The sequence below is a fragment of the Vigna angularis genome, chromosome 8, assembly GCF_016808095.1.
Source record: "Vigna angularis cultivar LongXiaoDou No.4 chromosome 8, ASM1680809v1, whole genome shotgun sequence".
Taxonomy (NCBI): Eukaryota; Viridiplantae; Streptophyta; class Magnoliopsida; order Fabales; family Fabaceae; genus Vigna; species Vigna angularis.
The window spans coordinates 35515406-35532765 of NC_068977.1; the positions used below are offsets into that span (position 1 = coordinate 35515406).

The 17360-nt window shown below is 33.3% G+C and overlaps 2 protein-coding genes across 2 annotated transcripts; both read left to right on the forward strand.

Annotated features, from left to right (window-relative positions):
- Positions 1–364: 364 nt before the first annotated feature.
- Positions 365–12340, forward strand: LOC108345787 (probable RNA-dependent RNA polymerase 5). Its single transcript, XM_017584539.2, has 18 exons — positions 365–1009; positions 1646–1778; positions 2306–2380; positions 2593–2782; positions 3817–4015; positions 4138–4225; positions 4315–4455; positions 5420–5500; positions 5612–5683; positions 6037–6140; positions 7331–7479; positions 7606–7828; positions 9162–9387; positions 9838–9998; positions 10372–10555; positions 11374–11512; positions 11697–11854; positions 11937–12340. The coding sequence occupies exons 1-18, from the start codon at positions 651–653 to the stop codon at positions 12177–12179; spliced, it is 2925 nt and encodes a 974-aa protein (XP_017440028.1). The 5' UTR covers positions 365–650; the 3' UTR covers positions 12180–12340.
- Positions 12341–14464: 2124 nt separating this feature from the next.
- LOC108345956 (SNW/SKI-interacting protein A) lies at positions 14465–16747 on the forward strand. The gene has a single exon (XM_017584824.2). The coding sequence runs from the start codon at positions 14625–14627 to the stop codon at positions 16458–16460; it is 1836 nt and encodes a 611-aa protein (XP_017440313.1). The 5' UTR covers positions 14465–14624; the 3' UTR covers positions 16461–16747.
- Positions 16748–17360: the final 613 nt, after the last annotated feature.

Here is a 17360-nt window from a genome sequence, read left to right on the forward strand (position 1 = left end):
CTTGTAAATTTTAAGACTGATCTGAATTATGATTAATTGTAATTATTCTATAATATAATTTATACTGTATTTTTGGGATATTACAAATATTAATAATTATAATTTTATATTATTTTTACTATTAAATATATTTTAATAATCTTCCATTTTTACCAATTAAAATTTTCAATTTTTACTAATTATAATATTAATAATTATCATTTTATATTACTTTAATAATTAGGAATATTTTGATAATCTTTTATTTTTATCTGTTAAACAATTTTTTTTATTTATCATATCATTCAAATTCTACACCAATTCTGATCAATTTTATTTCTAAATCCACTTTCAATTACCTTTACTTAAACAAATAACAAAAAATTCACCTTGAAATTCATCCCCTCTCCCGCAAATCCACTCCTCTAAGTAAAGTCTATTTTTTCTCACCTTGTCCTTTTGAATTGAAATCGGTGGAAGGTGTTTTTTTCAACACTACAGTGTTATAGTACGTAGAAAAGCCAGTAACGTACTGTTGCCTCTTCACTGTGTGAGGTAGCAAAAGCCAAGCATAAAGTGATTCCATCGTTCCACTATCGCCACTTCCAATATAAATAATAATATATTCTTTTCATTACATTTTCAATTCCATTTTCGTTCCTCTTCTTCTCATGGCGGAGAACCACCACCACCGCAACAATCACGTGCGTCTTCCCACCACGGTGGAGGCTCTTATAGACAGAATCTGCCGCGAGCAGAACCAACTTCCGCCAGATTTCATCATCCGCCAACGTCTCCACGAAGTCGGGGAGCAGAAAGCGCTTCAAATTCTCCATACCATCGCTGGAAAGCAAATCCGAATCTCTCTCTCGGCTTTCATCGCCCACATGCTCAAAAACTCCGTCACCGTCACGCCCTCCCCGCCTCGAATCCTCTCTCCCACGCGCCCTCGCGAACCGTCGTTGGCGTTGCACGCGCTCGGAGAATTGGAGTTCCGTAAGGCCTTTCTGATTCTGAGTTACATTGGAAGGTAATTTATGCAATGCTGACCTCGTGACTAAACAGTTAGTTACAGCTTCCTTGCTGACTCAGCATAACCCAATCTTTCTCATTTCCTCTTCTCTGTTTCTCTTGTATAAATATTAGATCATCGAGTTTTTAAAAAAAAGAGAGTAGATAATGCCCGCCGTCCATATTATATTTTAGTTTTTTTTATTAAAATAAGAAAAATATAAGGAATGAGTTTTACAATGTATGTTTAGCTAAACTTCTCAAACGCTTACAATGAGGTAAATTTGTTTATAAATTAAAATGAACTTACGTATAAATATATTTATATAAATTTTCTGTATTAGTTTTGGAAGTTTAAGCATAAGCTAATTTTATTTTAATTTCCATTTGTAGATTTTTTTTTGAGAAAGTTTATTTAATTTACAAATCAATTTATGCAATATAAAATTTGTTTTTAAATATATTCTTGAAAACTTAGATGCACGAGTTTGATTTTAACTTACTTGAAAATTTGGTTTTTCTTTTCTTCTTGCGAGTGTTTGTAGAACTATTTTCTCTCCAGAATTTTTGTTTTTGGTTTTGAGGTGTTGATTCAGCTTGTGTGTATAAGCTGATCAATGGAATAATACATGTGGTTTTCTTTGCACGATTGCAGCGAGAGTCTTGAGAATGTTACCGATGCTGATTATATTAGAAGCCTTAAAGACTTGCCAATGGTAACGTTTGAGAAAACAGTGTGGGAGGCTTTTGGGAAAGATCACATCTACTGTCAAAGTGATCGGCAATTGGTAAATATTGCCTTCCAATGACGGATTAACTAATTTTTATAGTGCAGTTCTTTTTATGAGTTTTCATCTTGTTTAAGTATTCCCTGCTACTTCATTTTGCAACAACTAAAGCTCAACAAAGAATTGAAATAGTTTTTCAAGGAGCATGATGACTGTATACTAATAGTATAAAACTGCTTTATACTGTCATCCAATCAGAACTAAAACTGATATGACTTTTCAGATACGTATTGTAAAACTGTTTGACACAATGAGTACAAAACATATTTTCTCTGATTTTAATTAGAATAGAAGGTTAAAATCTTGAATTCTATGTGTAAATGATGACATGGTTTAAATTTTTGTTGAATGATATTAAGCTAGTCCATTCCTTTTACGCCCATGGTCATGGAAAGACGAAGAGAAAATGCTGTTTAGGCATGGGTACAAACTTTCACAGCACGCAGTACTGAATATAAATCAACAGTGTTGGCTATCTTCTCTGATTAGTTATTGCTTGCTTACTATATTATGTTTGGTTTCTTCAGTATCGTGATTGGGACTCTGGTCGGACACATGTATATCAATGTTATGTTTCTTCGGATGGGAGCTTAAGGTTCAAGGTTTGTATGTTTCTCTCCTCCCTTGGATTTGTGTACTGTTAAATAATTGTCCGAATACAATGGTTCCAATGCTATAGTGCTGAATCAAAAAGCTCTTGAGATTGTTGTATGGTCAGTGTTATAGTTACATTTTAGTCTTTACAGATTAAATTGTGTATTTTTATGTGAAACATGGTTTGTTTTATGGCCACTTTCTTTAAATTGCAATTCAGGGGCCCATACTACAAAGCACTCAAACACATTTGCAGAGATCTCTTGGTGATGACAATGTTTTGCTAGTTAAATTTGCTGACAATGGGAGTGAGAGGAATTCAAGGACCAGTGCTGAAGAAGCAAATGATCTCTATGGAAAGTTTGGAAAAGAAGGGATCAATGTTGGTCTGCGTTTGTATCGCTTTTTTGGTAATTCTGCTTCTGATGTTCGTTTTACTTCATTTCTTTTGCCCTGCCTTTTAACAGTTTGTATGATCCTGAAATCAGTTATTTATCTGATTAACATGTAGCTGATGTAAGTAGTCTGGGAAATTTGTATTTTCATTTATTCTGTGCAACATATAATCTAGACTACAAGTATACAACCCTCTGATCTTTTATATTTATTTTTTTCCTTCCACATTTTGTAAATCATTCTACTCTCTACTTATTCACATTTAATCTGCATTATATCTTAAGTCCTATTTATGAAATTTCACTTGCTTGATAATATTTTTGTTGTTTATGTGACGGTTTTGTGATCATATTTTGTGGCAGTTCATATGAAGCTATATTTTTATTATTTTCGTTATCTCAGGTTTGAAATTCTTGTTCTGTTAGGTTCTTGTGTTATAATTTTTATTTGTTAAAGAGTATCTGTACATTCTCGAGTTAATTTCTGTAACTGTTTAATATGCCCAGTTTCTCTTCTCTCAATCTTTGGTTACCTTTCAGTCCTTGAAGAGTGTATGATTAACACACAAATTCATTCTCTCTTTGCTTATGTGGTCCTGTGTTTTGTGGTTAATAAATGATAGACATATGTATGTGGATTTAGAATGCTGTTTTATTGATTTTTTTTTTATTAGATCATATATTTTGTTTTACAAGTATTCTCTCATTTGGTGGTGGCATTGACCTCATGTTCCAAGCTCATATTTTAAATTGCGGTTGTGTTGTGGCATTTGGAGCTAATACAGCTGTTGCCACTTGAGATGGTCATGTCAGTTGACACGGATCAATATTTGAAACTTGCATAAAGCTTTTCTTTCTTGGGTTTAGTGTGCAAACACCTAAATATAAGACAAGCGGTAGGTATGCTGAGGACATTACATTGCAGTCCTAGTGACTGAGGACTGTTGTAGTTGAGCTTCGAGGTGGTTGATTCAACTTGCTACTGAAAGCATTCTTAATTCATCTCATTGTCGTGTGTTTGACGCTATCTCTTGTCTTTTGTACGACAGTTTTTAAAGATGGGGGAAAAGAGGAGCGGAAGAAGGACCCAACAAGTTCCTCTGTTAAGTGTTATTTTGTTAGGATGCAATCCTTTTGTTCTGCAGATGAGAGTGCTAATTACATTTTGTCTAATAAGACAGTGTCTGAAGCAAGAGCTTTATTCATGCATGCTCACCTGTTACCCAGTTTAGACAAGTATATGGCTAGGTATGAGTTAGACATTTTATGGAAATACTATCATCATTTAGATCTTTTATCTATTTTTCTGCGTTCTGCTGCAGTTCCAGTCAAAATAGATCTCATGCAATGTACTAACCTCAGGCATTCAGGTTCTCTCTGATTCTGTCAAAGACCTTCAAACTCAATATTGACTTGGCAACTGTGAATGTCCAAACAATAGAAGATGTATTTTGCCAGGTATAGTCAATTTTAAGTCGCCTTAAGGGATTTATAATTTATGGCCATGCTTCGAGAAAATTATTTTATTATTATTTTATTGTGTTTAGGATGGAAATGGCAATGTTATATATGATAATGAAAAACTACGTATTCTCACGGATGGAACTGGGTTCATCTCTAGGGATTTAGCATTGCTCTGCCCCAATAGTGTGTACAAAGGAAATAACTTGGTGAATAATTACATTCAGGTATCTTTACTTTTGAATTTGTTAATTCACATGACTTTTTCTTTTCGCTTAACTTCGTTTATTTTTCTATAGTTGGTCAGAACTCGTGTTAAGAATCCACTTAATATATGTATTGTGAATCCGTCAGTTATTTTTATCAAAATCGTTGCCTGTTGATTATGTATCTAGTTTCCTTGATTCACGCATGAATACTAATGTCTTAGAGGGATAAAGCTTGACTTTTACATTTTGCAGTTCATATGCTTTCAATTTATGCTGCCTTCTTTTTCCTAGTAATTTGGTTTGAAACAGTTTATTGATGGAAAGCTACTGTAAAATGGCTTGAGATCCCATGAATTAGTGATACAATCAAAATAGTGAATATAATAGGGGGGAAACCTTCACTCTAGTTTTGGGGCTTTAGGCCTGTTATCAGGTTGTTGTAAGACTACCCACATGTGGCTAATCTTGTAAATGTTTAGTCCTAAGTGTGAGATAGAGAAATATGGACTGGAAATCTTAAATTGATTATTTATATGGTTAAAAATAGTGTACGCAAGTGAGGGGAAACTTCACCCATTGCGGTATATAAGAAAAAAGTTTTAGTGGAATGCTCTTTGTGTTGCTTTGTATTTACATGTACTTGTACATAATCAACTATTTTAAAGAATAAAACATCTTAAATGAAATAAATCAATGCAGAGAAGAAGTGCGAGCAAACGTTCCTATTAGTAAAACTTTTGGCTAATTATCTCCAACTCATATGCTTTTGAAGGAACTATTTCTTTTATACACACTTTTCATTAGATATATTTCTTTTCTTGATTGCCTGGACATTCTGTTATTCTGCTTATGGCTTTATTGCTGTTACGTTTCTCTCAAAAAACTTAAATATCAGCTTGTGTTCTCTAATATATTTCAATGAGTTCTATGATCTAGTCTTCTTTCTTTGATTATTCTGTGCATTGACTTCCTTTAAACTCAGGAAATTAACAATCTTGTGGATCGGGAGGATATGGGTAAGGGAATGGGAGAAATGGAGCTGAAGCTGAGCACACATCAACCGGTGGATGATTTGTTTTTATTTTTCATTTCACATATTTTATATATGCATGTGTGCGGTGTGATTTGCATATATGTTATTTTAATAAAACTTTTTTTTTCTCCGATCCTCCAGCCTTTGCTGATTCAGTGCCGTCTCTTTCACATGGGTTGCACAATTAAGGGCACTCTTTTGGTTAACAGAAAGGTATATCATCTATATTTTGTACTTTTAGGTATTTCAATATTTTTGCCCTTAATCTTTTAGTGGAAGTTGGAGTTTTGTAAGACAAAGTGTATAAGATAGAGAATATATTTATGAACTTTTAAAACAAAATTCTGCTGGCCATGGAGGGGATTTTGTGATCCAACATTCAATTCCATGGTCCGTCTGGTCTTATTGGTGTCCTGTACAATCTTCCTCTAATTTTGATAGTTTTCTTGATGTAACAACCTACACCAACAACATTCATCCATTTCAAGAGTTAATTATATGTTTTATTTATATTCTTATTTGATTCCAGTGCTTGTGATTTGATGCCACATTTTTTAATCTGACAGCTTCCTCCTAGGACAATACAGGTTAGGCATTCAATGATTAAAGTTGAGAAAGACCTTAGTCTGAATATGCAAAGCATAAATTCATTGGAGGTAGTGAACACAAGGTATTTCTCTTTTACATCAATGAGGGGTTCATAGAGGTTTTTTATTTTGTTGCTAATACGTCATCTTGGCTTGTTGGGATATGGCAAAAACCTTAGATGGTTGTTCTTTAACAAAGGGCTTTGTATGAAAATCATACTTGATGACCCTATGCAAGTTAGTCATGAATATTGTCCATAATCCAGTCCAACATGATAGAACTAAACATATTTATATTGATAAGTACTTCATCAAAGATAATCTTCACAATAGAGGCTTAGTGGTTACAACTCATCTCCCCACAGGATTTCAAATAACAGACATTTTCACTAAAGGACTTCTTGAGGACAGATTCTTGAATCTTGTAAGCAAGTTGAAAATGATTGATATTCATTTACCAATTTGAGGAAGAGTGTTGTAAATAACATATTATTTGAACAAAAAATATTCCGAATATCTCTTTGAGTGATTAGGAAAAGGTATCTTAAAAAAATTTCTATTCATTTCAACATACTTTTATTTCCTTTTTAAAAGTTTTGATCATTGCAAATAGAGATGATAAAAATGGAATTGGGATGATTGTTATCAATAAAACAATTCTTTACTTTCTTACTTAGGTTGATTATGTAATCATTTGAGCTTATTTTCTTACAAATAGAGATTCCTACCCATGACCACACCAGGATATAGCATAGTGTGTTGGGAATTGAGACATATTTGTGTTTCACTTGAAAATATCCTTAGAAGGCATATGATTTTAAAAGCTTAAACTGATAGGATGTGTCCAATTGCAGAAGCTTGATGATATGGTTTGTTCATCAAATCATATGCTTTATCAAGATACGTCACATAGCTTTTCACTAGACCAATGTTTGGCACACAATAAAATGGTGTAGGTATACCCATTCAAAGTCCAATTGCTTAACTGGTCTTGTGCACACAATAGACATGGTGTAGGTATACCCATTCAAAGTAAGAGTCTTTTAAGAATAAAATGGCTTGGAAATGCTTTTATCATATGGAGGAAAATTTAGTAGTCTTTTGATGCATTTATTTCTTCTAACAATATACGTTAATAGTAATATTATTCCTCAACAACTTGCCTAATGGTAGAAGATTTTTGGAGCTTCATCTAATCTTTTTTATTCTTTAGTAGGAAAATAATTTTTTGCATTGTTTGAAAGCTAGCTGATCTGAAGTCTACATATTTCAGCATCAAGCCAAATAGAACTTATTTATCTAAAAATCTGATTGCACTTTTGAGCTATGGAGGAGTGCCAAATGAATTCTTCAAGGCTTTACTAGAGAGTAATTTGGAAGATGCAAATCATGTTTTCTCCAATAAGCGTGTTGCACTCAGAGGTTGCCGGCCAATGCTTCTTTGGTCACTTTTTTTTTTATCAAAAGCTGTTCTTTATTTGGATTCAGATCTATCCGTACTGCTGCCCAAAATATGAATGTTCTTTCATTTTTTTGGTTAATTTGCAGCATCAATTAGTAATGGCACCATGGATGAATACAATGCAGCAGAAATGATTTTATGTGGAATTCCTCTGGATGAGCCATTTTTGCAGTATCATCTGTCTATACTTGCAAGGGAGGAACGAAAGAAGCTTAGAGGAGGGAAGCTCTATATCCCTGACTCTTTCTATTTAATGGGGACTGTAGATCCCACTGGATGCCTGGAAAAGGATCAAGTTTGTATAATACAGTAAGCCTAAATCTTTTAATTTTCCCAATGCATTGATCTTTTAGCGAACCAAAATAAATCTTAAAAGTTAAATGTGTTTTATCTTCGAAGACTATTGTGATAGGAGAATTTTGGTGATGCATATCTTCTACTTTAGTTGATAAAACTGTATAAATGGGGTGCAAGTTTTGTTCGTTCTTTTCAAAGAATTGGCACATTTATCTACTTTTACATTGCTTGTCAAATAGATTCAACATCAATAGCCTTATCTCGCATTCTCTCTAGGTGAGGTGGGCTCCATGGATCATGTAATGCCTTTTAACTTGATTTAAAAGTAAGTCCTACTGGATATTGTTCACCATGAAAATCTCCTTCTTGATCTCTATCCTTTTTCACATGACTAAAAATCCTGTATTTTACTTTCTTCATCAGTGTCTTCAATAGCCTTCTTTACACATTTCCAAACTATATTAACCATTTTTTTTGTTCAATAAGAGTCACATCGATATATCCTTGTATACAATTATTATATATCCTGGGCATCTTCGTGAGTGTAACATTTTCACTTCTCCTACAACTGTTTTCTTCTATAATCATTTCAAAGCCCAACATTCACAATTGCAGAGTGTAATTGATAGTATAATAATATGTTAAAACTTACCTTTGAGCTTAGTAGGTACTTACAGTCACAAATATTCCGTGATGGGTTCCTTCCTTTAACAATCCAACTTGTATAGTTCTTAATAAATTCAAGAGAAGTATAAACATCTATGACTCTTCGGCAGTTCCCATTAAATATTAATATGACTAATATTGTATGAAAATTGGTCCAATTCTTACTATGGTAGTGTCTGACTTAGCTTTTTCATTTTCTTTTCTTATTTTTAAGAGAAGCTTGGGGAGACAGATTTAGAGAGAAGCTCTTAAAAAATGAAGCAACTTAATTATTATAAAAGAAAAGGAGAGAAACATAATTTTTTTTAAAAAGCTAAATGGAGTGACTGTGACAAAAAAATGTGCACATCGTAGTGTCTCCCTCTCCATCTCATATTGAACTAATTGATGTTGGATAGTGAAATTAATCTTTTCTTTTGTTAAATGTGAACAGCTTCTGTTATATCTAGCTTCTGTTGTGTTACTGTAATGTCAATCGCAAACATAGAAGTCTATCTTTAGCTTATGAAATGGGGTAGGTGATATTACTCAACTTAGTGGGATGCAATATTGATAGGCAAAGATAAAACAAAATGATGATCACATTCAACTGTGTGCTCTAGTAGATCTTTATTGTAGGAAATTATGTTTGCAATTTAACATAGTCATATGTGCTGACTGTTTCATTCCTCATTTGTAGTGAGAATGACCAAATTACCGGGGATGTGTTGGTCTACAGAAATCCAGGTTTACATTTTGGCGACATTCACATAATGCGTGCCACACATGTGGATAAGTTAGAATCTTTTGTTGGACATAGCAAGTATGCAATTTTTTTCCCGTGTGTTGGAACTCGCTCAGTGGCAGATGAAATTGCTGGAGGTGATTTTGATGGAGATTTGTACTGGGTTTCCAAACATCCTCAGGTTCCAATATCAATTTCAGTTTAGAGGCCCTCATTTTCTTACTACATCTAATGCTATTGAAGGAATTGAATTCCTTTCAGTGTTTCTGTTTCTTACTAAATTTTAATTGTCACATTTTATATTTTCCATTTCCCCCTTAGTAAGTTCAAACGAAAAGATTAAAAGTATTGCATGGAAAGGTTGTAGTTAGTTAACACATGGAGACAAATAAACAAGATGACTATATAACAACCATGTCACTGTTTGAAAAAGTTAAATGATAAGGACTTAATTGAAAAATATAAAAACTGAGTATTCAATAAATCAAAAATATTTAATAGGGATTCAATTGAACGTACCTAAATTTATAAGGGATTAAAACTTAATCAAGCCATATTTATATTTGGGCCCTATCATAGTTCTTTAAAAGTTCCTTTATATTGACAAGTTTTTTTTTTTTAAATGTTTCAGCTTTTACAATATTTCAGAAAGAGTGACCCTTGGATGGAAAATTCTACCCCTTGCCAATCTGTCCAATTGGACTCCAGTGCCAAAAAGCCTAGTACATTTTCAGCCACGGAACTTGAGGATGAACTTTTTAGACTATTCCTCAAAACTCGTTTCCAACCAAGGTGTGCATGACTGTTTACATAGTAATTAAGTATTGATATCTTACTCTCGTATGTAAAACCGTTTTGCAGACATAATTAAGCCTGTATGTTTCATAATCACCCTGGAATTTTTCTAATGCATCGTAGTATGCAGATGTTGGTAGTCCTTCATCAATTAAGTGTTTGTAACACTTCACCTTCTTTATAGTTTTCTGTTATGCAGATATAGTAGTAATCTGTCTCACCGACATCTGGCATTTGAAATTCCATGTAATTAGTGTTTTCACTTTGTATATTGTTTGCTATCAAGAGGAAACATTACTGTTGTGGGTAATAAGTATTTTTTCCATTTTTAATTCTTAGATCCATACATGACAATTTGTTCTCTTTCCAGTAATGCAATGGGTGTGGCAGCTGACAGCTGGATGGCACTCATGGATCGTCTGTTGACATTAAAAAATTACTGCAGTGAAGAGAATGAGAAGGAGAAGGAGAAAGAAAATCTGAAAGAAAATATACTTAAGTTGATCGATATATACTACGAGGCATTAGATGCTCCTAAGAAGGGAGGGAGAAAGGTTAGTTTTGTATTATTCTTTTGTTGCTACAACTCCGCCTCTTTAGTTGGGACATACCAAACTAACATATTCTTGTTATGATAATTGGATGGGTTAATGTTCCCATCCTACATGACATTATTATTTTCAGTAATGAAACCTATACGTAGCTAAAGATTTAACTACTTCTATATGTGAGTATGCATGGGATAACGAGGGTCTTATCACTTGTGCCCTAGGAAGAAAAAGAATTTCTGGTGTGGACTTGTGCAAGGTTGACTTTAGGAGGTTCTCCATTTTAGATGCCAAGAAATTTTACAGATATCAGCATTTTGGTTGTAGATAATGTCAGTGATTATATATGTTAAATTTCCATAAACTGGATGAAACTTGACCAGTTAATTGTGAGTTTACAGAATCTTCATATATTTTTGTCAGTGGACAGCACTGTGATTAGTTGATTTCATTTTCAATTACCATGAGGATTGATGACCTTGTCTACACTAAAGAATTTTTTAAGGAATTTTAGAACATTTGAAAACTTGTTGGGCCAGTGAGTCACAATACTGCAAACGAGATAGTGTCTTCCTGACTTGGTGGGCTGGAGAAATCGACTAAATAAATTCTTTGTTTCCCTTTAATGATTTCTGAGATGGAATGGATTTACTTTCTAAAAATCCATTATTAGTGCTCTGTTGCTTTCAACCATTTAAAATGTTAATTTTGGGTACTTGTAAGGGCGCATGAATCCAGTTTTAGCTTTGTAAATTTTCAAATATTCGAGTTCATGAAAACACTTTAAATTTCCAAATTTGAATCATCTGGTAATTCTTTAACAGGTACAAGTTCCAGATGATTTAAAAGCAGAGATGTTCCCACACTACATGGAAAGAGATAAATCATTCACTTCAACCTCTATTTTAGGTTTAATTTATGATTGGGTTGGTACATGGCAAACAAAAGACTTATCTGAGGAAGGTGATGAATGGAAATTAACTCAGTATAATTTAATTATTTCTGCAATACTTTATTACCTCTGGTGGAGCTAGAGAGGAACAACTCTTATATTTTGGGCATAAAAGATAAATAAATAAGTAAAAAATTATTGACCCAGATTTGTTAGCTTAATGTATGTTTTTCCTTTTACTGCCATGGCCATCAGAAATTAGATTGCTCCCCTGTTTTGACGTTGAAGTACCTCCTAGCTGTATGGAAAAGTGGAACACAAAGTATAAAGAATACAGGACGGAAATGCATATTGCCTTGAATGACATTAACTCCAACGACGAGGCAGCTAAAGTCATTAGAAAATATAAGGAGGTATAATTTCTGTCTCTTTCTTCCTCAACCGTTACTTTCATGCATTCATAAAAAGATTCCAAGAATTTGGACTCTCTTGTAGGAGTTATATGGTGCTACTGCCAAGATGGAGGATAGTCCGAAGAATATTAGTGATATTTATGACGAGGCTTTGGCTATTTACCGCGTCTGTTACGAATATGCAATGCTTACAAATTCAGTATCTAAATGTGGCTTTGCTTGGAAGATTGCGGGTTCAGCTTTGACAAGTCTTTATATCATAAAACAAAAACAGAAGCCTCTGAACTGTGCTCCATATGTATTGCGTGAGATTTTCAGTTCATGAATTATGCTGCAAACTTCTATAGTTCATCATAAAAGTATCACTGTTTTATAGATTAGATATTTCGTTGATAAGTATGACTGATAAAATTGAAGTATCGGTATATTATAACTGTTGTTGTATAGTATGTTCCAACTTCCTCAAGCTAATTTGATTATTTATAACTGTTGTTGTGTAGTATTTAAAAGAGGAGTAATTTTAATGGACAGAAGGTAAAAGAAAATAGAAAAAAATGATATTGATATGAAGTAATAATTAAGTAGAATTCAGCAATTATTTTTCAGATAAAACATTTTTTTAGATAAAATAAATACAAATAAACTGACGTTTAACTGAGAAAAAGTTGGATTTATTTTGTGTGTTCATAATTTTAAATATATAAGTAGGAATACTTTAGTCATAATAAGAAAATCAATAATAGTGTGTAACTATAATACGATTGTTTATTAAATAATACAAAACTTAGACAAGATTGATGTATAAATGAGGTGAATAGTCTTCATTGCATTTCACAATTACTTTTTATTCTTTAATTTATAATCAGCAAAGAAGTTATTCATTGTTCTAGCCTTTTAAGTTTACACATTGTTAAAAAATGTTGTTAAAAGATTTTAACTACGTGGAAAAATGAGTAAGAAGACATTAATTGTAACACTCCCATTTTTTTCTTACCAAAATCTATAACCATCAATAATTAAAATTACAACTTCTTCCCGTTTTATTAAAAATCTCAATAAATAAAATATTGTTTTACAACCATAAATTTTATATAGAAAAAAAACTTAAAACTAAAATATTGTTTTAAATATCTCATGTCACTCTTTTCTAACAGTGTGTATTTTTTATACTTGTATGACTATCTATTCCTATATAAAATAATATCATTTTGGGATGAATTAATATATAAATATCAAAACATTATAATCAACATACATATAATCATAATATAACAAATCACTCAAATCTTAGTTACATGTATCACAGTATCATACAATTATACTCATTGATTTACACAATCACACAAAACATATTATAATCATAAATAATACAGCAGTTTACTAATACAAGTTCCATCTCCCACTACTTTTCTTGAAAGTCTTGACGAAATATATATATATATATATATATATATATATATATATATATATATATATATATATATATATATATATATATATATATATATATATATATATATATATATATATATATATATATATATATATATATATATATATATATATATATATATATATATATATATATATTATTTTTATTAATCTTATGGAGAGCTCCAAAAAAATAGACATGTGTACTTTTTATTATTTTCTTTAAGAGTAACACATTCTATCTTTCATCACTTTTGGATGAGTCATCCTATACAAATATACAATTTATATATCATAATAATCATACTAAATAATTTATATTCTACAATTTAGACTATAAAATAATAAATCACATATGTAAAATATACTAAAATTACGTACAAAATTAATATTTATTATGTTGAATATATAAATAGAAAGTACTTTATTTATTTATAAGAGAAGAAATATAAACTAAGTATAAAATAAAATAAGTTATACTAACAAACTAACTAAAAAATAAAAAATAAAATATAATAATAAACTAACTAAGAAAATATAAATAAAAAGTAATAAAAAACTAATAAAATATAAATAAAAAATAATAATAAACAAAATAAAAAAATAATAATTAATTAATTAAAAATAATAAAAATATATAGATTTAAAAATAAAAAAATATAAATAAAAAATAATAACAAATTAATTTAAATATATAAATATAAATAAAATAAAGATAAAATATCTAATTTTATAATATAATAACGATGAAGAGAAATCATCTTTATTATATCTTTATTATATCATATAAGTTATTTAAATTTATTTTTAACCATTTATCTCTCTTAATTAATTAATTAATTACTTTTACATTTGTAATATTTTGAAGAATTATGAATTGATCAAATAACTTTAATGCATGATTAAATTTTTTACTATACATTTATTTATATAATATATTAATTATTCATCTTACACAATATAAAAAAATATTTAAGTTATGATACCGATGGTCTTATAAAATTGCTAATCTAATAATTAGAAAGAAAAAAAGGGAATAAACTCATCTTATAAAAAATTACATTTCACACATTATTACTGACGTTTATGATAATTATTTAAGTTGTAATATACTTTATACTATTGATATTATTTTAAAAATTGTAATTATCTTAATAGGCTAAAACACTAGATAGGGGTGGAAACAAAAACCGCCTAATAAATTAATCTCTTTCAAAACAAAATTGTCTAGATAAGCCCCAAAATCTTCATTTAGGGTTTTCATTTTTCACACCAAAAAATCAAACTAGGTTATCTTTCTCCTGTGTTCGATTTTCGATCTTTCTCCGAAATTAGAACCATGGCCACTCTGAAGGAGCTACTTCCTCCTGCGAAATCCTCCTCCACCACCTACTACGACCACACCAACGATCCATGGTTCAAGCAGCGCTTCACCTCCGAGGAGGAGAAATCCGCCGCCGCCGCCATCAACCAGAAGCCCGTTCCACCGTACCTGAAGCGCGCCGGCTTCGTTCCCCGCAAAATCGAGGACTTCGGTGATGGCGGCGCGTTCCCCGAGATTCACGTCGCACAGTACCCTCTCGACATGGGAAGAGACAGGTCCTCGAAACCTGGATCCAAAATTCTTCCCGTCACCGTCGACGCTCACGGCAACGTCGCCTACGATGCCATCGTGAAGCAGAACGAAAACGCGCGCAAAATCGTGTACACGCAGCAGAAGGACCTCGTTCCCAAGATACTAAAAAACGACGAAGACTCTGATGACGAGGACGCCGTTTCCGACGATGAAACGCAGAAACAGATCGAGGAAACGATGCAGGAGACCAAAGCCGCGCTGGAGAAGATCGTGAACGTGAGACTCAGCGCTGCCCAGCCGAAGAACGTTCCGAAACAGAATTCTGACGCAAAGTATATAAAATACAAACCCTCGCAGCAATCCGCGGCGTTCAATTCAGGTGCCAAAGAAAGAGTGATTAGGATGGTTGAGATGCCGGTGGATCCGCTTGAACCTCCGAAGTTTAAGCACAAGCGTGTGCCGAAGGCGTCGGGGTCGCCGCCAGTGCCTGTGATGCACTCGCCGCCGCGGCCGGTGACAGTGAAGGACCAGCAGGATTGGAAGATTCCGCCGTGTATTTCGAATTGGAAGAATCCGAAGGGTTACACTATTCCGCTTGATAAGAGGCTGGCTGCTGATGGAAGAGGCCTTCAAGAGGTTCAGATTAATGACAATTTTGCTAAGTTATCGGAGGCGCTGTATGTGGCTGAGCAGAAGGCGAGGGAGGCCGTTGCAATGAGGTCCAAGGTGCAGAAGGAGATGATGTTGAAGGAGAAGGAGAGGAAAGAGCAAGAGTTGAGGGCATTGGCGCAGAAGGCGCGGTCGGAGAGAATTGGAGGGGAAAGAATTGGGGTTGTTCCGGCCCCACCTGCGGCTGTGCCCGTTGATGAGGATGATATGAGAGTTGATTATGAGCATGAGAAGGAGAATCCGAGGGAGAGAGATAGGGATAGGAGTTTTGCGAAGGAGAGTAGAGAGGAGAGGGAGGAGAGGTTGCAGCGCGAGAAAATTCGCGAGGAGAGGAGGAAGGAGAGGGAGAGGGAAAGGAGATTGGAGGCTAAGGATGCTGCTATGGGTAAGAGGAGCAAGATCACGCGTGACAGGGATCGTGATATCAGTGAAAAAGTTGCTCTTGGTATGGCTTCTACTAAGCCCGGGACTGAGGTTATGTATGATGAGAGGCTGTTTAACCAGGATAAGGGGATTTCATCTGGGTTTGCCACTGATGATCAGTACAATGTGTATGAACATGGGTTGTTTACTGCACAGCCTACTCTCTCGACCTTATATAGGCCAAAGAAGAATCTTGATGATGAGACTTACGGAGGTGCGGATGAGCAGTTGGAGAAGATTATGAAGACTGATAGGTTTAAGCCTGATAAAGGGTTTGCTGGGGCTTCTGAGAGGAGCGGTCCGAGAGATAGGCCGGTTGAGTTTGAGAATGAGGAGGCTGATCCGTTTGGTTTGGATCAGTTCTTGACAGAGGTGAAAAAGGGTAAGAAGGCCATGGAGAAAGTGGGTGGTGGAGGAACTATGAGGGCTAGCGCAGGATCTTCGATGCGGGATGGTTACGATGGAGGTTCTGGTAGGACTCGCATTGGATTTGAAAGAGGACATTAGGGCATGATATTCGATGATGCATGACCTGTTTCTCATTCCTAGAGGTTGGTATGTATGAAAATGAACGGTCAAGACAATGTGCTTCTGTTAGCATTTCGGTTTTTCTCCAACCCCCTAGTTTAGGTGGGGAAAATAACTGTTTTTTGTACACTTTTTACTCTTTTGTTAAATTGCTTATGGATGTTATGAGAGTCTATCTTTCAGGTAAGTTATATATTGAATGAAATGTAATATTCACGATAGATACTTGTCTGTTGGAGGCATATATTTGCTCTGGTTTTTCTTAAGCTTTGGACTTGTTCATCATATCAAGTTTGAAAATCTTGTTCTATTAGCTAGTTGTGTTAGATTGTTAATAATAGGTTTCATCTAGGTTGTTGTCATTGAAGTGTGGTAGTTCATTCTGGAGTTACTTTGTGACAATGAATATGTCAAGCTTTCCTCCTCTGCCCTCAATCTTGGAGTAATGCATTTCTTTTATATCTGTTTATGTATGTGTATTTAGAATGCTGCTCCTTGTGGATCCATTAGATGGTTCTGTATGTGCCTAACATCTGTTTCAACATTTTTGCATTTTCAGGATTTACATTCTCAGATATATTATCTAGGAATTTTGGCTACTTTTTAATTCCTCTACGAATATTTTTAAAATTTAAAATATTTCAAATGAAAATAAGTAAAGATTAAAAGTTACAAGTGTGTTAGAAAATATAAATTTTCCCTATTTTCATGGAAAATTATCTTGTTAAATTCCTGAGAATGATTTTTCAAAATTTGCAATAAACAGGAAGTATCATCTCAATAGGGTACAGGATGAAGCCTACTAAACAATAATATTTTTGAATTATAGATTTATTTTAAAATTGAAGAAAGGAGGAAGAAGGGTTTGGAATGCACTCT

Bases quoted from the DNA above. Each gene is read 5' to 3' on its own strand.
- LOC108345787 (XM_017584539.2), top strand. From the start codon at position 651: ATGGCGGAGAACCACCACCACCGCAACAATCACGTGCGTCTTCCCACC. The intron at 4,226-4,314 runs GTATAGTCAATT...TATTGTGTTTAG, and splicing joins TAGAAGATGTATTTTGCCAG to GATGGAAATGGCAATGTTAT. The intron at 4,456-5,419 runs GTATCTTTACTT...CTTTAAACTCAG, and splicing joins TGGTGAATAATTACATTCAG to GAAATTAACAATCTTGTGGA.
- LOC108345956 (XM_017584824.2), top strand. From the start codon at position 14,625: ATGGCCACTCTGAAGGAGCTACTTCCTCCTGCGAAATCCTCCTCCACC.